We start from the raw sequence: 24,077 nt of genomic DNA on the forward strand, positions 1-24,077 counted from the left end.
TTTTATTTGACTTTAAATAAATTATTATAAATTTAATAATAATTATTTATTATCTAACCAAACACAAGTAAACAATTTCAAATTTCCCCTAGAATAGTGTTAGATTCAAGGCCCCAATTTATGAGTTTTTAGGAATTACAGATTAGGAAATTATTAGTTACAAAAATTGCTATAACTTTCCAACCATAACTTGGGCCCTTTTTTTCTCTTTAGGCAGAAAAAGACGAACAATATTATGAAAGTACAAGTATAAAAATATCATAAACAAGCTCCACATTCTTGGCTCATAATTGGCCATATCCAAAATATCATAAACAAGCTCCATCATTCTTGGCTCAAATTTGACTGCTGTAACCCATGCTTATCACACCCAATCCATCCATCAACATTCCCACCTTTTTTCATGGCTATTACAACCACCATAACCATACCATCACTGAATTTCCAACACCCATCATCATCATCTTCATACTATTCTTCTTGTAAGTTTAGTGCAAGTTTAGCAGTCTCCAATGAAGCTCTTAGCATGGCAGCAGCAACTGAAGCAGTAGCATTGGCAAGTGCAGCAGTAGAGGCTGCAAAAGAGGCTGTGACATTGGTTTCTCTGAGTGGAGAGAGTGGGAATAGTTTAGTAGCTAGGAGGAAGAAGAGAAGAAAAAGAAGAAAAGGGTTTATTGAGTGTTTGAAGGTGGAGGAGGAGAGGGATGATCAATGTGAGGGAGCCTTGTTTCAGCCTGTAAATAATGGGTATTTAAGCTCAATAGAGGAGGCAGAGTTTTGTCTATGTCTCAAGGTACATGTGTTTCTTAATTAACAAAAACAATTCTTTACAGTAATTGATTAATTGATGCCCAAGTACCTGGTGTTTTTATATTCTACGAAATTAATGGATGCTTAGTAACACAGGATAGTTTAGAGCAATAAATTGGAAGAAACATAAATAGAAATGTTTGAAATATTACGGATTCTGAAAAGAATTTACGCTAGCGCCATATTTACTTATAAATTGTTTACCTGAACATGCTCTGACCCTCCCGAATATGCTTATCTCGTATTCTGTGAAAATGCTCTATGTTATAGCTACTGTAACTGAATATTTCAGTTTCTTTAGCTAGTTTTACTTCTATTGTTATATGCAAATGTCAGGTACTTGTTTGTAAATTTGATTAATAGCCTAGTTCTCTATCACAGACTTCAAGTGCCGAAAACAGTAATCTTAATTCTCATTAGCCCGAAACCTGTACCTCATTCTGAATTCATTCACCTGAGATGCTGAAGTTCTTGCAATTAACAGGATCATGCAAGAGTAGAAGCAGCAAGAAGAAGAATTGCTGAAACTCAAGAACATGAGCCGACTTCGAAGCAGCTAGCCGAGGCCTTAAGGATGAGGAAGAAAAATGTAGATAAGATACTGTGCAAAGGAAGACAATCCCGGGAGAGAATTACTGGCAATTATCGAAGGCTTGTTCTCTCCATTGCCAATCGTTACCGAGGCAAAGGATTAAGCCTTCAAGACCTCATTCAGGTTCTTACAAATTTTCTTTTCCCTCAGTATTTCTGCCAATGCTGTGATAAGAAACGAATTTTCACTTTAACAGGAAGGGAGTATCGGGCTTCTTCGAGGTGCAGAACGATTTGATCCAAAGAGAGGAAACAAGTTATCCACATATGTTTACTGGTGGATCAAAGAGGCCATCATTACATCCATATCAATCAACTCTAGAATAGTTAGACAACCGGTGAGACAGTTCAAACACTTGATTTTGGTTAAGACCCTTTTTTTTCTTTTTCTCAAGTAATGAACTTCACTTTGGAAAACAACAATTTGCTTTCCCTGCTGAATTTTGCTTTGATCTAGTGTAGAGAAGCCTGTGGGATAGGACGACAAAAATTGCAGAGGCTAAAATTAGCTTGACAGAAAGATTAGGGAGGCTGCCTTCGTATCGTGAGATTGCTAAAGAGCTGAACGTTCATGTCTCAACAGTAAGGCTTGTTTTTTCGAGGAGCAGATCCACAGTTTCGTTGGATCAAGCAGTAAGTGACCAAGGTGGTATGACACTGCAGGTACTTTCTGAACTTCTGAATGAGAATATGTAAAATGAGTTCTGCTGCACCGATAAGCTTTGGCTTAATGGTACTTGAGCCGTCTCTAGGACAGTGAGAATTGAAACCTGCCAGAGCCCAATTAACCAGAAAAAGAAATGTAGTTCTACTGCATCAACTGGTCTTAATTTACTTCTGTTGCAGGAGATAATACCCGGTCCAGAAGAAATGATGCCAGAGAATATGGTAAAGAAACAGTTATTGAAGAAAGAGTTGGAGGAGCTCATTCAGACACTTGGAAAAAGAGAAGCACATACATTGAGATTAATCTTTGGACTAAATGGACAGACACCTCAGTCATGCGATGAGATAGGAAGATCACTGAAGCTGTGTAGGGAGAGGGTAAGACAGATCAATAGCATTGCATTGTCAAAACTGAGACAAAAAGAGATTACAGAAAGTTTGAAAGTGTACATTGTATAGAATACCCTTGTGTAATTCCTATTGAAGCATATACCCAGGGGGTGATTGCGGGGCGAATGCTTTTCAAAGCGGACTCCCATTCATTAGATAGAGAAGATCACCAATATTTCATGATCCAGGATACTCTGCTGTTGCTGCATGGTAATCTAAAATTAATTAAGAAGGAGAAGAAAATTTTGGGCATGAGATTTATGCAATTATTTGTGCAATGATCTTTGTGAGCAACTGTCTGCTTTGGGAGATGTAGTAAATTTTACTAGCTCATATCGAGGCTTGCCTTAATAGACCCCTTTTGTAAAATTCATTAAAATAGACAAAATATCATTAATCTCAGTTGAGTTGTATATATAAGTTTCTCCAACAAGCTTCTCATGCATATCATAAAATTTGAGAAAGAAAAAAAGAGGTGTCCAAAGCAATTTTTTTCCAGATTAATTTTGTTTAGCCATTAAAGGTCTTTTATTGCAAATCGTTCATCAAGCGTTTGTAGTCCAACGGTTAGGATAATTGCCTTCCAAGCAATAGACCCGGGTTCGACTCCCGGCAATCGCATCCACTTTTTTTGTAATATATATTAATTCTGAGGCCCACTCCTATGGTTCTCTGACCTCACACTAGGCTAAGTAGCAGAGAGTTGGAACTAATACATGAATATCTATTTTATTCCAAGATGTGAATCAATAACAATAATAATGATAACTATATTTGTGTTCTTGGAAATATATATTCATAGGAACTACATTTGTACTGTTTATTTATAGATATATGACATCCTTTTATTCCAAGATGTGAATCAATAACAATAATAATGATAATTACATTTGTGTTCTTGGAAATATATATATTCATAGGAATTACATTTGTACTATATATTTATAGATATATGAAATCCTTAGTCTGACTTGTGCAGATTGTGAAGGATATACAAAGAAGCAGATGATAAGAAAATGCAAATAGAATAGCTTAGTAGATCCATGCCAGTTGCTATTGTCACCATCTTGCTCCTCTCAAACATCTTCACTAAAAGGATCATTACAATAACATGTCCTACTTTTGTCTTTAGTTCATCTAGTGAGCAGATCTTCATCCATTTTGGTCTCTCCTAATAAACCAGAAAAGGAAGAGGAAAAAAGTTCAAACAAATCTTGGGTTAAGAAAGTGTAACTTTATATACATGCCACATTCAGATGGAAGAATCCTGTCAGGTCCTGCAGTATGGACTAAATTTTACCTTCAATGCAAACATTCCAAACAAGGAAGATCCTTTCAGGGCACGATCGACTTGGGGAGCAACATCAGGGGGCACATTGCTGATGAATAATCCGTACAAGCCCATGCCAAAGATTAGCATCACAGTGCCAGCAAGATAAACATCTACCAACAAGCATAAATATGTCAGAACACAAGTTCACCTTCAGTAGAAGACAGGCTGCCTAGTGGCTTTGATGACAATTTAGAATGTGTCTGAAAATGAGTGTATGGCCCTCAGCATTCAATTGTATATTTTAAATCTTCACTGTTGCTCCTAATGTTATATTTCAATTTCATGGCAGCAGATATATTCCATATGATGATAGTGTCATCAATTTGGTAATAGCAATGATTAATAGTGTTCATTTAAATTTAGTAGAAGCTCACCAATAGCTTCAACTAAGCGTAGAACCATCTGTCCTGTGTGAACTCCTTTGCAGCAACTTGTCCAATAAACTTTGTATGCATCAACAATGTATACACAACCCTACAAAATTCAGGACAGAATTAATCATTTAAGTTGTGTGAGGCCCAATTTTCTATTAATCTTGATGTAAAAAAGCAGCTAATAACACTTTAGCTTGACCTATTTGCTCATACTACAAAGCTAAACTCCCACAAAAAGATCAATGGCTTGCAAGTTGTGTTTCACATTCCAGCAGCTGGCCATTCTACTAGGAATGACAAGATAGAGCAAGTTTTATATATGGTATGGAACAGTATGTTCGGCTTGAATTGCTCCTCATTGTGATAGAAGAGCACATAACAAACATATGACTAATGCCATTACTCAATTATTCTAACAGAGTGAGGCTTGATTTTCCTACCATGATGCCAATATTAATGGCCTTGAGGCCAATATTAATGGCCTTGAGGTCCTACTTTCTGTTAAAACCTCTATTATCCTAGTAATAAGAGAAATGATTATTTTTTTCTTTTAGATGCAAGGTAAAAGAAAGTACATTTAAGAAGCACAAGAGGGAACCAGCCAAAGAACCTCCAACAGCCAGCAGTGCCAAGAAGCGGAAGTCAAAAATTATCTGCACCCAACAATTAACAAGAAAGGAAGATCATTGTAAGATTTGATCATCCACAAAAATACTAAAACAAACATATATGAGAATGTAGTATTAATGTACTACTGATGGAGAAGAGGAGAAATTAGAATCTTGATTGTGTATATGCAGGTGCTTGGCAACTTTTTTTTTTCTATATCCTAATCTACAAGTAGACATAGTCCAGTTACATAGGAAAGTAAGTGGTACTCAAACTCTCAACAAATAATATTAAAAAGAAAGAAAAGAAACCCCAACTCTCAAAATGAGTGGAAATAGAACCTAAAATCTTCTACTCTCAGAACCTTAATCTTGACTATTTGATCAAAGTCCCATTAGCTTGCTTGGCCATTCCTGCTCACTATGTTCAAATGCATTTCTATTTTGCAGTCAAGAACTTCTTTTTAATTTTCTAATTGCTATCATGATGGCTGTTTATAAAAAAAAAAAAATCCTTTGGAATGTTTTGCATGCCTAACTTGAATAAACTAGTATTTTGTTTTCAACTTGTCATATTCTTTCTCCAAAGTTTATAAAATTTCTCCACCACATATTTTTAGCCTATCATTAAAGTAGCTTCTTCTTTCCTCTTTGTCAATGGCACCTGTGGATTAAAGTAGCCTAACAATTCCCCCAAAAGAATAAAGAAAGCATCATAAAGAATTATTATATATGAAAATCCAGAAGAACAATAAGCAAGGAAAACTAAAGAATGAATACCCTCTCAATATTAGATTCAGTAGAGCGAACAAACTGCACAACTGGGCTACTGCCAGATGGATTAGCAAATGCATAGTTGAAGCTGGAATTATGTGATCTAGAAGACTCAGCAAAAGGCTTTGATGGGTTCTTAGAAGAATCAATAGGAGACGTTGTTGTAGCTGGTGCTGGTGCTGCTGGTTCGTGTGAAGAAGAAGGAGAAGACGAACTTAAAGTAGCAAAAGGACATAACAATCTCCTGCTAATAGTTATAGGCCGGTAGCGAATTGGGGTTGATGAGATAGAGAGGGGAGAAGTAAAGATTGAAGCAGAGAGAGCCATTACAGCTACTATTGACGAGTTCCTAGTGAGTGGAGAGTAGAGAGTGTTAGTTTGAGCGAGTGTTTGATGATGATGATGATGATATTTTCAGACACATGAAACATGGGCAAGAAATGAAGTGAGATTGTGAGCATAATCAGATAAGAACCAATTAATTACAGGATTGAGTTTTGATTCTTTTCACTCCATTTTTTTAAGGGTTTTCTTTTGAGGACCATACAAAAGGACAATAATTGATCGACAGACTGACAGAGGAAGTAAAGGTTAGAAAACTATCAGAATTATCAGTACAACAAAATTTTCCAATCTTCCAAGTTGCAATTCAATGAATAATCGGCACTTTCTAATTTATTTTAGGCGAAGGCATGCTTGACTGCTCGAATTTTAATTTTTAAATATTTAGTTATTTTAATATTTTAATTTTTAATATAGATTTTATTTTTATAATTTCTAATAAATTTAATTTTTAATTTAATTACATATTAAATGTTAAAAATTATTAAATACCACTAAAAAATTGAAAATTTATTAATTTGTTAAAAGTTTAAATTTTCAAAATTATTAAATAGTCAAAATTTATATTATTTACTTAATAATTATTTTTTATATGTACTAAATGGTGCATATAAAAAATGTGAATTTGAAATGTTTTACAGTTTGAAAACTATAAATTTAAATATATAATGATTCATTTTATTATTTTATATGTCTTTTCCGTAAAATAAATATCTTAACCAAAAGCGTGCAGATAAGAGATGTTAAGAGTATATTTTAGTTTAACTAAGATTTTAAATTCAAACTTTAGGTATATAGTTATGTTAAAACTCTTGAGGGAGAGTGTAATCACTCATAAAAATTCGACATTTACACTATATATATATATATATATATATAAATTTACTCAATTGTGTATTTTTATTTATTTTTTAGATGAAAGAAAATAAAATGTTGCACTTTTTCTTAATTTAAGTAAAAATATTTTTATTTCTTTCTAAAATAAATTTTAATTTAATACAGACTCACATAAGAGTGAAGATGTCATTCTAATTTAATAAAATGTGACACATCAGTACTTTGACCAACTTGAAATTTATTAAACTAACAGACTACTAATGGAATAACTGTTACGATAAACGACATAAAAAAAAGGAAGATAAAAGTGCATATTTTTTAAAGCTATAGGACGGAAATGCAGATTATATTAAACCTCAGGGGGAGCATTTGTAATTATCCTAGTTCAAAATAAGGTCAAGAGATATATTATCACTGATATATGATTGTGCATTTCATGCATGTAGATTAGCTTATAATGAGCTTGGTGTATTATATTTTTTGCTTTAGTTAAAGTTATTATAATTAGTTAGTTTTTCAGCTTATTGTATTCTGCCATATCAACAATTGCAGTTACAAGTTATTGTTGTGTGACTCTTGTATAAGAGCTGATGAGCTCATTCTTTCATTTTAATGAAACAGTTGGATATTTTTCAATATGGTATTAGAGCTTTACTTGCTTTAGCTTTTGTTAAACGTTATCATCGTTACTAATTGGACATTAATAATATTTTTCCTTCATGATGACTTTTATGAAGAACTATATATGTCTCTTCCACTTGGCTTTTAGTGTTAATGGTCCTACAAAAGTCTGCAAATTAAGGAAGTCATTATATAGTCTAAAGCAAGCAAGTAAATAATGGAATGCCAAGCTGACTAAAACTTTATTGCAAATTGGTTTTCATTCTACTTCTTTTGATCCTTCTCTTTTCTTGAAAATCACGTCAACTTCTTTTATTGCTCTTATGCTCTATATAGGTGATGTGATTCTTTCCGATGACTCTATCTTTGAAAGGGATACAATCAAGTCCTTGCATGATCAATTTAAAATCAAAGATTTAGGCCAACTCAAGTTCTTAGGCTTTAAGATTGTTAGATCTTCTGCGGGTAGTAACTTATGTCAAAGAATATATACTTTAGACTTTAACTCCAAACCATCTTCAACTTCTATTATTTCTACAATAAGGCTAAGCCAACAGCACAGTCCTCCCCTTTCTGATAACACTACTTATAGGAAGTTAGTTGGCAAGTTGCTTTATCTTTGCAATAGCAAGTATGATTATCCTAGTATTTGGACAAGCCTACCAAAGCTCATTAATAGTTGTTCATAGAGTGCTGAGATACATTAAGGGTGCTCTTGACAAATGTCACGATCCAATCTGTGGGCCCGTGACCGGCACTAGAGAATGAGTAGGCATAAGGCCACCAAATCCCGTTGTAAGTCTGACCATTCACTGACTTAATCAATTTCAATCCAGACTTTGACCATTGGTACTTTTCCACCATTAAACTTTAGCCATCAGATACTACAAATAAAATTCGGTCTACCAGTATAATTAGGCAAAACCGGGATCTACATAACATTTCAAAATGACAAATCTAAAACTTCTACTGTGAAGATTCTAGAAGTTTAAAAGTCAAACATACCAAAACTTTGATACATTAACCTGAAGATGAAGGACTCTGGACTAGAAAAAAGAACTGCAGAAAAGCTAACAACACCTAAAAACAGTGAAATTGAGACTGTCAGTCTCGAGAGTGAGTTAAAATTATATATCCAAAAATAATTACAAACACTTCAATAACACATTTTTTAACATAAAATATTAAATCATGCAAAAATATACGTGTCATATCATGCTTCTATAAAATAAATTTCACATACTACAGGGCGGAGTACTTCAATAGAATCCTAATCCCTATTACTATCAGCCTTAGCCTTTCGGCTCTCTCGTTCCAACAGAACTGGCGCCCAGAGAGCGAAGCTCGACCGGGGTCCTTAAATCCAGTCTGGTTACTTAAATTTCTAATAAAGCCGGCACCCAGAAAGCAATGCTCGACTAGAGACCTTTACTTCGGCAAACTCACTTTATTCAGCCCAGAGAGTTAAACTCAACCAAGACAAGTCCTAAACCATTCTTTTATTACCTTACTTAAATTCATATCGATCCTCTTGCGGTCCTGATACAACCCATCAGGTGGCATGTTCTACTACCGTTTCGTCCCGAGTCAACATACACTCACAATAGCATTATGTAGAAAACGATACATATATGAATAGTAATTAAATGAATAATTTAAGTCTAAAATCAATAAATCACAATTGCTATTTAAAATCTACGCATGAAACATGTAAACAAATATATGACTTTAACTCACAGTTCTGACGATCTCCTAGCTCTGCTCTGATGCCTCGGGTGGAGCGAGCCGAACTGACGGATTTATCTAATCATGGAAATAATTAAATTAGTAAATATAAAACCTTTGGCAATTAACCTTAGGCCTAGACTCCTAGAATTACTGTCTAAGAATCTCGACTCGGAAGAATTCTACCAAAAATTCGGCAGAACCTCTCCTAAATTACGGACATCTACCCCCCGTATAATGGGTCCAGGACCTGTCAAAAAAAATTTGAAATATAAAACGACTAATTATCGGGAGTCGAGCCACCAAAACTGCATTAATTTTTTCGACTCTACGACACAATACAAAACACGATTATTGACAGACAGTCCAACAATTAATTATTTTAACTAACAATCCTCACAATATTTTTCTAATGCTCAACACAATTAAATAAAGACATAATTATATCAAAAACCTCTAAAATCTACGGTTTAGAGAAATACTGAGACGCTTGATCACTCGGTTGACTCGCCTCCAGCTGTGGAATCCGATCGACGATCCGAATGCTCTAATGGACTCGAAACAACACGTTGATGATGATCGCAGCACCCGATCTTCCGATCTGACCCCTCGATCATCCGGAGAAATTTACGGACGATCTCGGTCGTCGATTTTCAAATGGAGTCTAATCGCTGCGAAACCGGTGCCATTGGAAAGCTTTAACTGAGGGGAGTCCGAATATGCCCTCCGATCGGCAAAAGCTCACCGGAGACGGCCGGAAAAACTTGAAAGCTCGGCTGCCCTCACTTCGCCGAAACTCTCTCCTCCGGCCACCTTTGCAGAACGCAGCTGCTCCCAAAAGGAAGCCCACAATCAGGTGAGTTGATCGCCACCCAACTTGGCCACCACTGTCATCGGAAACGCCCCGCACGGCGTCGACAGCTTTGCCATCACTGCCTACTCTTTTTTTTTTTGCATTGCCATCACTGCCTGCTGGAGCTGCTGCTGCCGACGCCAACCATCGCCACTGCGCTCGAGCTCGACCAGCCACGGACGATAGCTCCTCTTCTCCCTTTCCCCTTCTTCTTCGGCAACCCCAATCTCCTTCTTCCTTTCTTTTTCTTTCTTTCATATCGCCATTAGATCTCCAAATTTTTCTTCTTTATCATTTAGTCCCTCAACTTTATTACTTATTAACAATTTTGCCTTGCAAAATTTTTGATTAACCCTTCAACTTTTCTTTAGCTTTTCAATTAAGCCCCTAACTATTTAATTTGGGCCAAAATAAAATTATTGAAAATATAGAATTACTTATTTACCCTTGCTTTTAAAAGTAGAATTATCAAAATACCTTTATCGACGCATTTATTTACAAAAATACCAACCATACAAATTTCATTTAAACCCCAATTTAAAACAATTATATTTTAATCCTTATTTCAAAATTAATTGTCAATTTAATCCTAACACTTAATTAACTTAATTAATCAATTTTCTTAGTACTTTCCAATTAAAATCAACACCATTAGCTAATTAAAATTTATCATTCCTAAATAAATTTTTTTATAAAATATTATTTATTAATTCTTTCATAACTCTCAAATATAGAATTTTAATTCATATATTCATATTGGGTTAAATGAAAAATATATATAATTTATTTTTCAAGATTACTTAATTACTTTCTTAAAAAAAATCAACTAATTAGGTATAGAAAAATAACTCTCTTATTTTTATCTAACATTGAAAGTCTATTTTAAGTCATCAATTAAAATAATCAAAAATAAAATAATATTAATTTAAATAAAAATTTATTATTAATTATTACTAATATTATTATTATTAAAAAGAAAAAATTGTAAGTATTACAACAAAGACCTATTCTTTCCTTATAATTCTTTTTTATAGCTCAAGAGCTTCTCAGATTCTAATTGGGCTTCCTGCCTTAGTATTAAGAAGTCCATTTCAAGTCACTGGGTTTTCCTTGGTGATTATTTAATATCTTGGAAATTAAAAACTTAATCAACACTAATATCCCTGATATATGGTTGTGCATCTCACGCATGTAGATCAGCTTATAAAAAAATTTAGTGAATTATGTTTCTTGCTTTAATCAAAGTTGTTATAGTTAGTTAGTTTTATAGTTAGTTAGTTTTTCAGCCTGTTGTATTCTGCCACATCAACAATAGCAATTACAAGTTATTCCATTACTTTTCTATAAGAGCTAATGAACTCATTATGTCGTCATCAATGAAACAATTGGATTTTTTTTAATAAAAGATGGTAACATATACCTCGCTGGCCACAAGTGTAAAGCCTTCTTCTGGAATTATCAAGTGTTGTTGACATTCATCAAGAAGCAATTTGATAACAATCATACTTTTTCGCTCTTTCTTTAGTCATAGACTATTTGGTATTGAATATATGTCTAGTATTTCAAAAAGCTTTTTATCCAATATTCTTAAAGTAAAAGACTTTTTGCTTTAGTATATAAAGAAACATGCTTCTTTAAGTTTGTAAAGAGCCTTGTAAAGTTTTGGGCTCGCATGCATAAGAATTAGGCCAAAAGTCCAATTCAAATGTAAATTATGAATTTCCCTTTATGCATGAAATAGGCTTGGGCCTAATTCAAGTCAAATTTTAATACTTGATTAATTATTTATCTTTTTTTTCTTTAAAAACTTTTATATTTTGACTTAATTTTTTGAGTTACCTATTTTAAGCGATTACCCTAGTTATCTATTCTAATGTTTAATTATTAGAGAAAATATCTCTTATTTTAGTTTATGAACATTGTATTATAACGTTATAATTTTAGTACTATAAATATACTCCATTACTGAGTATTTGATACACAACTTTCTACTTTTCTTTTTCTCCTTTTCTGGTGGGTGAAAATTCTTTATGCTGTTGCTTGTTGAATTCTGGAGGATTGTGAAATAAATCCTTAAGGATAATGCCATTTTTACATGACTCAAGCTCCATTAAGACTTATTTTACATAACAATCTTAAGATTTAATCTCTAATATGAGTTTCTGATAGAAATGTTGCTGCCTCCAATGCTAATGCTATCAACAACAACATTGTCCATGCTGCTCCTGCTACTATCTAGCTTGTTCCATCTATGCCATATGCCAAGCTTTTTCCTGACATCTCCAAGATTGAAGTATTTGGTGGCCAAAACTATAAAAGATGGCAAGAACGTGCTTTTTCTATCTTAAATATTCATATAGTTACTTTTGCCATAACATACCATAAACTTGAGCCAACGGCTGATCTGAAGCAAATGTAATTATGGATCATGCTAATAAGGTAAGTAGGCATAAAATTATCAGTACGCTTAATGAACTTTTTGATGTCTATTATTTCTATAAAGTAGCAAAACAAATTTAAGACTCAATCAACCTCAAGTACACTGCTAAAAATGTTGACAAATAAAAGTTTGTGATTGGAAATTACTATAGATGGGAGATGACAGATGATAAAGACATCAAATGCAAATTAATGAGTATCATAAGTTTTTAAAGGATTTGAAAGCTAAAAATATTACACTTTCAAAAGAAGTTTATTGTTGGCCTTTTAATTTAGAAGTTGCTCACTTCATAGAAGGACTGCAAACAACAGTTAAAGCACAAGCAAGAGCAACTATCATTTGCAGATTTGGTCACTCACATCATAATCAAAGACACCAATCGAAGAAAACTAAAAGCTACTAAAGCAAAGGAGATGGCTTCAAAAGCAAATCTGGTGCAAAGGAAGACTCACAATAAAAAGTACGATAATAAACCTCCTTATTTTAATTAGCAACCCAAAGTTGCTAACTTGACTACCTTCAAGAAAAAAGGATGCTACTTTGTTTGTGGAAAGTCGGGTCATCATGCACTTTAGTGCAGGAGCAAAGTGAGAAATGACAATCATTCTAAGCCAAAGGCAAATTTGGTCAAAAGAGATCATATAATTGTTGTGGTCATTTGTCAAGCTAATCTGGTGGCTAATGTGAAAGAATGGTTGATAGACTCTGGTGCTACCAGGCATGTTTGTGCTGATAAAAATGCTTTTACCTCCTACATTCAAGAAGGGGATGGAAAAGAACATGTGTATCTTGGTGATTCTCAAGCTACAAATGTTTTTAGTAAAGAAAAAGTTCTTCTCAAGCTCACATCTGACAAGATTTTGGCTCTTAATGAAGTACTCAGTGTACCTAATATTAAAGCAAACTTAAATTCTAAGGCTCTATTAATGAAGCATCAAGTGGTATGGAACTTGAGCCAACATGAGATATTAACAGTGACAGTAGCCCAATCTTTATGATTGGAGATCCCATGAATAAGGTTCATACGTAAAAATAAGTCACTTGTTAATTGTACTAGCATAATAATTTTCTTTCCTATAGTACGAGTAGTGCTAGACTCAATAAGTAAGAGAATGAGCTAAAAGCTCTTAATATATTTCATATCCCTTAAGAGTGTTGTATTAATTACAGAATATATTTGATGAGATCACCTATATAAGTGTGGAGTAGGGTTGCTCCTATGAGATTATGGAAAAATCTTTAAAGCACTTGGGAATTATTAGGCACGCGCATGGCCTATTTAGTGCAAAACACAAAAAACAATAAAAATTGTTGGGATGTAATTTGATTGGTAAGATACTAACCTATGACAAAGAGTTTTTAGTTCATAAAAGTTAATTACTCTACTAATAACTTGATATGTTATATCTTATCTTTCTAGGTCTGGTTCATAGTCCAAAAGACACTAAATTCGAAGCATTTTGTACTCATGTTTAACCCAGGAAAATTATTTATTTATCATAAAATTCTTTTGAAATATGTGGGGGATTATTGGATATATATCTAGTATTTCAAAAAGCTTTTTATCCTACATCCTTAAAATGAAAAACTTTGCTTTAGTTTATAAAAAACTTGCTCTTTTTGGGCTTGGAAAGAGTTTTATGAGGTGTTAGGTTCGCGCGCATAAGAATTTGGCCAAAAGATCCAACTCAAATATAAAACTATAGATTTCCCCCTTGCATTTGCAAAATGGGCTTGGATCTAATAAAAGTCCATTTTAATACTTGATTAATTATTATTTTTTTACCTTAAAACGCTTATATTTTAACATAGTTTTTTGAGTTACCTATTCTTAAGCCACTATCTTATTTAACTATTATAATATTTAACTATGGGAGAAAATATCTCTTATTTTATTTCATGAATATTCTCTTATAACATTTTAATTTTAGCACTATAAATACAGTCAATTACTGTATATTTAATATATAGCTTTCTAATTTTCTTTTTCTCTTTCTCTGCTGGATTAAAATTCTTTTTGCTACTACTTGTTGAATTCTTGGGAATTGCTGAAATAAATCCTCAAGAATAGTACCATTTTTGCAAGCCTTAAGCTCAACTAAAACTCATTTTACATAACATTTGGCAAGCTTTATAGATTCCTCATGACAAAGAATTTGTTGAAGAGTGCGAATTAGATAAGGATGACATCTTCTTCTTACAATCACATTCTTTTATATCTAAAGATTTTTTACTAGATTTAAATTAGGAATTTTAAAAGAGAATCATCATGTTTATCATTCATAGGAATAAATTTATATATCTTGATATAGAATTACATTACTTTAAGAATGATTAGGAAATAAAATAACAAAAAGGATAAAAGAAATTGATTGAAGATCTTCAATCATGTTAGCAAAGTCTTGAAATATTTCTTCTTTAGGTGTGATTTACTCGATGACTTTTTTGCCTTTATATGAGTTTTATTAAAGAAGAATCCTTCTTAAAATTTTTTACCCATTATCCAAACTTTCTTTGGAAAAAATATAATAAAACTTCCATATAGAAAGATGGAACTTCCACAAAGGAAGATAATAAAAATTTCATAAAAAAAACCTAAAAAAACACACTTAATAAAAAAGAAAACAAACATCATAATAGTAAAATATAAGAACTAAATTAAATCTAGAAAATCTAAAGTTATTGAAATAAAAAAATAAAGACATAAATAATAGAAATGGATGACTCTCATACAAAGACCGATCACCATCTGTTAATTTTTTTTTCTTTAGAAAAGATAAAGAATAAAACTTACAGAATAAAAAAGTAATTCATGTTTTTGTTAATAATGCTCTTCTTTTCTCTTCAATAACTCCTAAAAAAGATATTTTATTACTGCAGAAAATTTTAATCATACAACTACCCACACATGTACTATTTTTAGATAAATTATGAATTTTAAATATTAAGTTATTTGAAATTAGTTTTTTTTTTTAAATAATTATTTAATATTTTTTATTTTTATTTTTAGTCAACAAAATAAGTGCGTGAAAAACACGAGGCAATGAATGTCAGTCATAATGTCAAAATCAGACAAAAATGTAAATTTATGTATTAAATTGGAGAAAAGTTCATTTTGTGTAAAATTGTACTTTTTATGAAAATTTAATGGGCAATTTATGCTTTTATCCTAAAAAAGAATAATCTCATAAATTAAAACTAGCTTGAAAATTCTATCAAATTTGATAAGATATTATTTAGTTATGGAAAATTTTATGATTACTTTATTTCTTTTTAACCCACCAATTAGATAATATCAACTAATTTTTGTTTACATAAATTCTTAAAAAAAATTTGATAATCTGTAACCAATTAAAATAAAATTTGCTAAAGTAATATAAAATAATTTTTAAATTTATGCACTCTTAAAATGCACAAAAAATTAGTTTATTTTACGAAATAATATAAAGGTGATTATCATTTTTCGTAATTCAGCAATAAATTTCGCGATTATAAAAAAATTTAGTATTTTTTATAAATTTATCAATTTTTTCGTAAATCATTAAATTTTACAAAAGTTATCATTTTCCGTAACTAGCTTCACTTACGAAAAATTAGTGTAATGTGTAAAAAAATATGGAAAAAATGGTCATTTTCATAACTTAATAGTATTTTTCGCGATTACGAAAAATTTCATATTTTTCATAAATTTATCATTGTTTTTCGTAAATCATTAAGTTTTGTAAAAATAATCATTTTTTTGTTATATCATTTATTTTTGACAACTAATAACATTTTCAAAAACTTAATATAATTTACGAAAGAATACGAAAAAGATTGTTATTTTTCAATAATCTATTTTATGATTACAAAAAATTTAGCATTTTTTGTAAATTTTTTATTATTTTATAAATCATTAAATTTTATAAAGTAATATTTTTTTTAATAATATGGTTCATTATTTTACAATTAGTAACACTTGCAAAAACTTAGCATAATTTGCAAAAAATATGAAGAGGATTGCTATTTTTTTATAATTTAGCAATATATTTTGCTATTACAAAAAATTTAATATTTTTCATATATTTTTCAAATTTTTCATAAATTATTGAATTTCTCACAAAAATAATTGTTTTTTCTTAATAACATTAGTTTTTTTCGCAATAGTAACACTTACAAAAAACTAGCTTGAAAAAATACGAAAGAATTTATCATTTCTCGTAAAATATTAATTATTTTCATAATTATAAAATTGTAGAGGATTTAACAGTTATTGATTATTTTTATTTATAAAATATGCAAAATAAAATTTAAGCTAATTAAAAGTTAATGGCGTTTAAAATAAAATAAAGTTACTTTATTTTAAAAAGTCACTATGGAAAGTATCTTTAATTATAAATCAATTTAAAAAATGTTAGCACAAAGTACGGATAACTCCTCAAATTTTTAGTCGAATATTAATTAAACTCTTAAACTTTAAGTCGGAATAATTAAGCCCTTAAACTAAATAATACAGAACAATTGAGCCGTTTTACTTTTAGGTTAACTATTTTGGCAAAAGGTACGAATAACCCTTTAAATTTTTAATTAAATCTCAATTAAGCCTTTAAACTATAAGGTGGAACAATTAAGCCTTTAAACTAAAGGATTATTATTTCAACAAAAGAAAAAGATAAAACACTTTCATTTTTTATACCTAGGTTTTATCTTAACTTTTTCATTTTACACATATAGGTTTTATCTTTCTTTATTTGTTGAAATAATTATTTTAATTTTTGTATTATTTTTTTATTTTATATTATTTCTTAGAAATATAAAAAATAAAATTTATAATCTAGTTATCTTTATGCTATTGTTTGTTATTATCTATAGTAGTAATGAAGTTGTATAAAGGAACTTAATTATTCCGTATTATTTAGTTTAAAGACTTAATTGATATGTATCTAAAAGTTTAAAAAGTTATATGTACCTTGTGCTAAAATGATTAATAATAGCAATAACAAAGTTATATAGAAATATCTAATTATTTCGTATTCTATAGTTTAAGGGCCAAACTATTCCAATTTAGACTTTAATAGCTTAATTGAGATTTGGTAAAAAATTTAAGAATGTATTTACACCTTTAGCCAAAAATGTTATACAAGCTATGGATTTATGAATAAATTCCACAAAACTAATAGAATATACTTCTACCAAACACAGTAGCCATTTAGTTTCCTTCCTATTCTTTCCTTTCTTTCCTCACCTTTTCCCTCCGTCAACTAATGACGAAACAAACACCAAAATAATTAATTTTCTTTTCTCTCATTCTCTCTTTTCTTCACAAGAAAACTAACTGTTAAATTCAATCTCTGAAACCCTAAATTTTACTTCCCTCTCTCTAAATCAATAAAGTCACTATCTTTCTTCAAATTTAATTACAATAAAAACTGCACACTGGGTCTCGTCCCTGCCTTTATTTGTTACATTGATTTCAATTTTGCTAATACATTCACCCAAGGTAAATTATCCTCTTATCTTTCTCATACACAAGAAATAGTAATTTTATTTTTCAGTATGGTGTTAAAGTTAGCTTCTTTGTTATTGATTATGGAAAAAATGGTGCTTTTGCAACTTCTCAAGGTATACATAATAAGTGAGAAGTGTAAGTATTGTGTTTTGTTGGTTGGTTTGTTTATTTTGGTATTTCTTGTATTAATTGGGAGAAAGCTGCAATTAGGTGTAAAGGCCAAGAGGCAGTGAGTGAGACCAACTTGATCCTAGCTTTTTTTTTTCTTTTCTTTTTGAGCTTAATTGCTGTTGATAAGTTTTGCAGGATATGCATATGAAAATTAAAATATCTTGTTTAGGAGACATCATACTAATTAATCAGTACTATAAGAAGAGTAAAGACTTTGTTTCTTATATATAAATGAAATTAGATTACTAGTTATAACGTAGTTGATAAGTATTTTTTTTTTTTGTTTTATAGATTTCTAGGTGGCAATATACTATCTCAATGCTTTTCTTTATTAATTCTTTTTGGACTAGCGTTTGAGTATATTAGGAGAATCTAATGAAAAGTCCTGAAATGTTGACTTAAAGAGGGTGGCTACATTTGGTTGCTTAGTGATGTACATAATTTATAGCGGATGCTATTCTACTGATACCAGAAGAAAAATGGTTTCACTTCAGAAAGTTCATTTTTGTCAATGTTAGATTCATGTAAGATTGGTTTTGAAATCAAGGCCGTTGTACACTCTAATTACTTAATCAGTGTGAAACTTCTATAGAGTGATGCATTTTACATGTAACGGCAACTAAAAAGCTTGACTTCTGTTAAGGTTTTCATTGAATTATTCTTTTTCTCTTTGTTTTTTGGTTATGTGCTTTTTAGCAGTTTGTAGAAGATGCAGAAAAGGAAGTCTTGAAGTTGCAGTTAAAATGTCTTGAAGAATTATTCATTAGTTGTCCTGTTGGTTCAATATTTATGCATTTTTTTAATTTCTTGGAATTTCTAATACATTTTTTCTTGTTGTGCGTTTATCTTAAATTTTTCTGACCTCTTGTCTGTTCTCATGATTTTGGCTTTAGGATTTCAAATATGTTTTCTGTCAATATGGAATTTGGCTTCTAGTCTCCATGGTATTGCCGCATATATTGTTAGGTGCATTCAGCTGATCTGCCTTACCATCTGGTTTTTGTATTTTGGCTTATTTTTATGGATTGTACAAAGTATTTTTGCCTACAATTGATTGATATAGTTTGGTATCAAGACTGTACTGAGTTAGAATCATAAATGCAGTATTAAGTGTATTTCGTCTTGATCGTGGTTTGTCCAACGCTTGTGTTTGATTTTAGGCATCAGTCGCTGTTGCAACAGAGTGAGGCAGGAAATTGTATTTTACCTCCACCAGAGATGATATTGAACAATTTTAATGGTTATAGATGTAAAGGGTTCTAGACTTTGACGTGTCACAGTTTTCGGACACTACGGATCTTGTTATTTCTTTACGGCAATGGATTCTAATAATATCATCACAGGCATTGAAATTTTGGAACCTCGTGATGATATGGAGTTTGATTCACATGAAGCTGCTTATTCATTTTACAAAGAATATGCAAAGTCTGTTGGGTTTGGTACTGCCAAATTGAGCAGCCGGCGTTCAAGGGCATCAAAGGAGTTCATTGATGCAAAATTCTCATGCATAAGATATGGGAACAAACAGCAATCTGATGATGCCATTAATCCCAGACCTTCTCCAAAAATTGGTTGCAAAGCAAGCATGCATGTGAAGAGGAAACCAAACGGGAAATGGTACATTTACAGTTTTGTGAAAGACCATAATCATGAGCTCTTGCCTGCCCAAGTGCATTTCTTTCGGAGCCACAGGAATGCTGATTCCCTTAAGAGTGATGCCAGAATACGGAGACGGAAAAATTTGGCTACAGTGTCCAAATTATTTGGTGCATATCAAAATGTTGATTGTTTGGAAGGTTATATGAGAAATCAGCATGATAAGGGGCGAACTTTGGTTCTTGAAGCAGGAGATGCACAACTACTGCTTGAACTTTTTATGCATATGCAGGAAGATAACCCAAAGTTCTTCTACGCTGTTGATTTAAATGAAGAGCATAGGTTAAGAAACTTCTTCTGGGTTGATGCAAAAGGTGTGGAGGACTTCAATAATTTTGGTGATGTAGTTTGTCTTGATACTACATATTTCACAAACAAGTATAAACTTCCTTTGGTCCTCTTTATTGGAGTGAATCATCATATTCAGCCTACATTGCTTGGTTGCGCATTGATTGCAGATGAGACAGTTTATACATTTTATTGGTTGATGCAAACATGGTATATTGCGATGGGTGAGCGAGCTCCACGCATGATGCTCACTGATCAAAACAATGCCATAAAAACAGCTATTGCAGCGGTTTTTCCACAAACGCGTCATTGTTTTTGCTTGTGGCATATATTGGAGAAGATCCCTCGGCAGCTTGAGTTTTTGAGCCCATGGCATGAAAGTTTTATGTTAAAATTTAATAAGTGTATTTTTAAATCATGGACAGAGGAGCAGTTTGAAAAGCGATGGTGGAAATTACTTGACAAATTTAATATTAGGGAGGTGGAATGGGTTCAATCATTATATGAAGATCGCAAATATTGGATCCCTGCTTTCATGAGAGGTGTATCTTTTGCTGGTTTGTCTACAATTTTGCGATCTGAAAGTGTGAACTCTTCATTTGACAAATATGTGCGCTGGGAAACATCGATGAGAGAGTTTATAGAGCAATATAGATTATTACTTGAAGATAGGTATGAAGAGGAAGCTAGAGCCGATTTTGATGCATGGCATGAAACACCTGAATTGAAGTCCCCATCACCTTTTGAGAAAAAAATGTCACTTGTGTATACGCATGAAATTTTCAAGAAGTTCCAAGTTGAGGTTTTGGGAGCTGCCGCTTGTCATCTGAAGAAAGAATCTGAGGATGAGACAAGCACATTGTATAGTGTCAAAGATTTTGAAGACAATCAAAGTTATATGGTTGAGTGGAATGAATCAAAATCAGAAATTTGTTGTTCATGTCGTTCATTTGAATACAAAGGTTATCTTTGCAGGCATTCTATTGTCGTGCTTCAAATGTCTGGTGTATTTAGAATTCCACCTAAATATGTATTGCAACGATGGACGAATGCTGCTTTGAGTAAGCATTCCATTAGTGAAAAACTGGAGGAGGTGCAAACTAAGGTCCGTCGTTACAATGATCTATGTCGACGAGCCATTATTTTGGGTGAAGAGGGTTCACTTTCTGAAGAGAGTTATAATATTGCGCTGCGCTCCATAAAAGAAGCTTTAAAGCAATGTGCAATTCTGAATAATTCTGCTAACAATGTTGTTGGTTCTACCTCTTTATTTAGCATTGAAGAGGAGAATCAATGCAGTACTACATCTAAAGATGTGGTATCGGATCCTCACTTGACTGGTACATACAAGACTCCTAGGAGAGTTGAAGCTGGAAAAGGGAAAGAAGACAGTGAAAGTAATGCATTTAAAAAAGGAAAGGTTAGTATATTTTGTTGGCTGATATCCGCTCTTTTAATTGCTTTGATAGTAAAGGACCTTTTCTGCATGAATGATGTTAATCATGATTTGCTCAATGCATATAGCAGGTACCTCAGTCGGGAACTGCTAGTGTCGGGTCACAGGATAGCTTCCACCTAATGGTTTGTGATGCTCAAAGCCTAATGCATTGAACTTGCGGTTTAAGCATTATATATGAAGTCTCTTGCAGTTCTCATCATTTTTTTTGTCTTTTATTCTTTTGGCAGGAGATGTGTGACTTAGGGCCAACACAATCACATAATATAGTGACACCACAGTTGCAGAATATGGTGCCAACAGTGTTTCATAGCATGACATCATCAGAGTTTCATAATATGGCTCCAAGTCACCTGCCTGAGGCTCGACTTCCTCAGTAATGTGCTGTTGCAATTATTTGTAAAGTGTTTGTACACATTTTCTGGCGATAGGACTGTAGGAAAAGAAGCTAACCATTTTTCAGGTATAAATATCAGCCTAAATGATGAAATAGTAATTTGATTTGATGTTATTATGGCAGATTAAACTGGGGTTAACTTGTGGATGTATGTTCCCTTTTGTTACTCTAGCTATTCATTCGATTGTAATTTTCCTCTTACAAGGTGCAAGTAATGGAAGGCATTGGAAGCTGGGTTGTAATTTAGTTTTTTCAGAAAAAGTAAACCTTTTGCTTTGTTTGCTCTTTCACTTTCTTCCAGACTTGTGCTTATTTCCAGTATTGCTGACTTGCGTGGCATGTCGTAACCTAGGTTGTGGCTCTCCTTATTTTTCTTCCCTTTTTTATATTATAAAAAAAGAACTCAGGTTATTATTTTTTTTAAAAGAAAGCAAATAGGTTTTTTTCCAAACATGCCCCTTTGCGATAAGAAAACATTAGAGAAAAAGTAAAATGAAGGAGTAATTACTATTTGCATTCTGTGTTTTTTTTTTATTATACTAGTTATGTCCTAACATTTAAAAATTATATTTTTTTAACCTTTTATTTTATAATTTTATACTAAAAATTTATTCCGTCAATTTTTTTTTAGAAAATTATTAATTAGATTTAATTTTAATATAATAAATAAACTATAAAAAGCTCTTTGTATATTATATCGAAAATCAGGAGGCAAATAGTATAAAGTCAAAATCTATTTAACAGTTGATTGAAGGAGTTTTTAATATAAAATTGCTAAATAAAAAGATGAAAAAAAAAATTAAATGTTAGGAGTAAGTAATATAATGTAAAAAAATATAGAAGCCAAATAGTAATTATCTTTGAAATGAAATTATAAAGTTGAAAGGAATAATCCATCTTTTGCCCTCTGCACTTTCAATATTTTTGATAATTGCCCTTTGCACCTTTATTTGTCGACATTTGATCCCTGGACTATTATTTATGTTGACATTTACTCCTTGAGCAACGGTGCATGTAAACGACAACATTTGTCGCTAAATGACATTCAACATGAGCATAAACACTTAGACCTTTTTACTAGGCTTCATATCTCTTTACCTTTTCCAATTAAGGTTTGTTCCTAGCTGAAAGTTACTCTTACATATCCATCAATTGCAAGAAAAGATGGAGAATGAAAGAATCCCATTTTGCAAATGTGGGAATTCGAGTCATATAGAAACCTTTGAGGACAATTCGAACCGAGGAAGGCATTTTTATACCTGCTCGTGTCAACATGTATGTAAAAGGGTTGAGTTTTTTCTTCATAGTGTTGAACCTTCACTAGCTAGAGTTTTGTGTTTTGATGTCTAATTTTTACTTCAATCTAAAATGCAGAGTCGAACTTGCAATTTTTATTTGTGGTATGATGTGGAGCTAACTGATCATCAAGTGGTTTATGTGAATGCATTGAGGAAGAAAGTGAAGGATTATAGAGAAGAAAAAAATGAGGCTTTAATACAAGCTGGGGAAGCACAAGCTATTAGCTCATGTGCTCTAGAACAAATGAAGGGCTACCAAACAGAGAATGAAACAATGAAGAGTGAGATTGAAGCATTGAAGTCTGACAATATAGCATTAAGGGCTAAAAGTTGTGTTCTTAAGTGTGAATATCAGTTGCTAAAAGAGGAATATGGACTTCTAATGATGGAGATTGATATTCTGAAGGAGAAAGTGAAATCAATGGAGGGGAATGGGATTATGAAGAAAATGCTAATGGTTGGTGCTTGTCTTGCTGTTTATGGAAATGCGGTATATGCTCTGTGATGTATAGAGTAGTGTTTCTGGTGCTTGTCTTGTCTTGCTGGTGCTTGCCTTGCTGTTTTTGGGAATGTATGTTAAAACATTTCACAAACTGCATATATGTTATATTTGCAGTTTGTAAAACTTGATCGTTTTGCTTTTTATCAGATGTATTTGTTTAATGTTGAAGGCATTAACCGTGTTAAGTTTGGTAATTATGTGAGTAATTATGCTTTTTATGTTGAAATGGAACTAAAGGAATTGAAGCTATTAAAAATAAATTGGAACTGTTATAAACGTAATGAACCTGAATTGCATTAATACCAAAAGATGACAATGTTAGATGTATGAACATTAACTTGCTTTAACCCAACACTACAACATAATGAACCAACCAAAAAAGACTGATATACTGACCTCCTAGATAGCAAGATCATAACTTGCTAAAAAGAACTAATAAAGTAATGTAGCAAAAAAC

General features: G+C 32.0%; 3 protein-coding genes and 1 non-coding gene across 8 annotated transcripts; 3 read left to right on the forward strand and 1 right to left on the reverse strand.

The window, feature by feature from the left end:
* The first annotated feature begins 287 nt into the window (after window positions 1-287).
* On the forward strand, window positions 288-2,723 carry LOC8269093 (RNA polymerase sigma factor sigD, chloroplastic). The gene is made up of 5 exons (XM_015718381.3): window positions 288-793; window positions 1,295-1,525; window positions 1,599-1,739; window positions 1,864-2,064; window positions 2,248-2,723. The coding sequence occupies exons 1-5, from the start codon at window positions 404-406 to the stop codon at window positions 2,524-2,526; spliced, it is 1,242 nt and encodes a 413-aa protein (XP_015573867.1). The 5' UTR covers window positions 288-403; the 3' UTR covers window positions 2,527-2,723.
* A 283-nt stretch (window positions 2,724-3,006) lies between these two features.
* On the forward strand, window positions 3,007-3,078 carry TRNAG-UCC. The gene has a single exon. It is a non-coding gene; the product is annotated as a tRNA-Gly (tRNA).
* Window positions 3,079-3,300: 222 nt separating this feature from the next.
* Window positions 3,301-6,180, reverse strand: LOC8259271. Its single transcript, XM_002517722.4, has 5 exons — window positions 5,553-6,180; window positions 4,740-4,817; window positions 4,165-4,264; window positions 3,758-3,900; window positions 3,301-3,628 (listed from the first exon to the last, which is right to left on the reverse strand). Exons 1-5 carry the CDS (start codon window positions 5,871-5,873, stop codon window positions 3,419-3,421), a joined length of 852 nt encoding a protein of 283 aa, XP_002517768.1. The 5' UTR covers window positions 5,874-6,180; the 3' UTR covers window positions 3,301-3,418.
* Window positions 6,181-17,590: 11,410 nt separating this feature from the next.
* LOC107261160 (protein FAR1-RELATED SEQUENCE 4) lies at window positions 17,591-23,797 on the forward strand. Of its 5 annotated transcripts, none has more exons than XR_007216414.1 (5): window positions 17,591-17,843; window positions 19,184-21,387; window positions 21,492-21,548; window positions 21,654-21,886; window positions 23,195-23,797. XR_007216414.1 is itself a non-coding variant. In XM_048375911.1 (5 exons), the coding sequence occupies exons 3-5, from the start codon at window positions 19,342-19,344 to the stop codon at window positions 21,801-21,803; spliced, it is 2,253 nt and encodes a 750-aa protein (XP_048231868.1). In that variant the 5' UTR covers window positions 17,591-17,843; window positions 18,917-18,989; window positions 19,184-19,341; the 3' UTR covers window positions 21,804-22,066. The 5 variants fall into 5 exon arrangements, 3 of the variants coding, with proteins under 3 accessions (XP_048231868.1, XP_015573888.1, XP_015573890.1); XR_007216415.1 differs by lacking the exon at window positions 23,195-23,797 and adding an exon at window positions 22,026-22,066; XM_048375911.1 differs by lacking the exon at window positions 23,195-23,797 and adding an exon at window positions 18,917-18,989 and having other exon boundaries at window positions 21,654-22,066.
* Window positions 23,798-24,077: the final 280 nt, after the last annotated feature.

The sequence above is a fragment of the Ricinus communis genome, chromosome 6, assembly GCF_019578655.1.
Source record: "Ricinus communis isolate WT05 ecotype wild-type chromosome 6, ASM1957865v1, whole genome shotgun sequence".
NCBI classification, from domain to species: domain Eukaryota; kingdom Viridiplantae; phylum Streptophyta; class Magnoliopsida; order Malpighiales; family Euphorbiaceae; genus Ricinus; species Ricinus communis.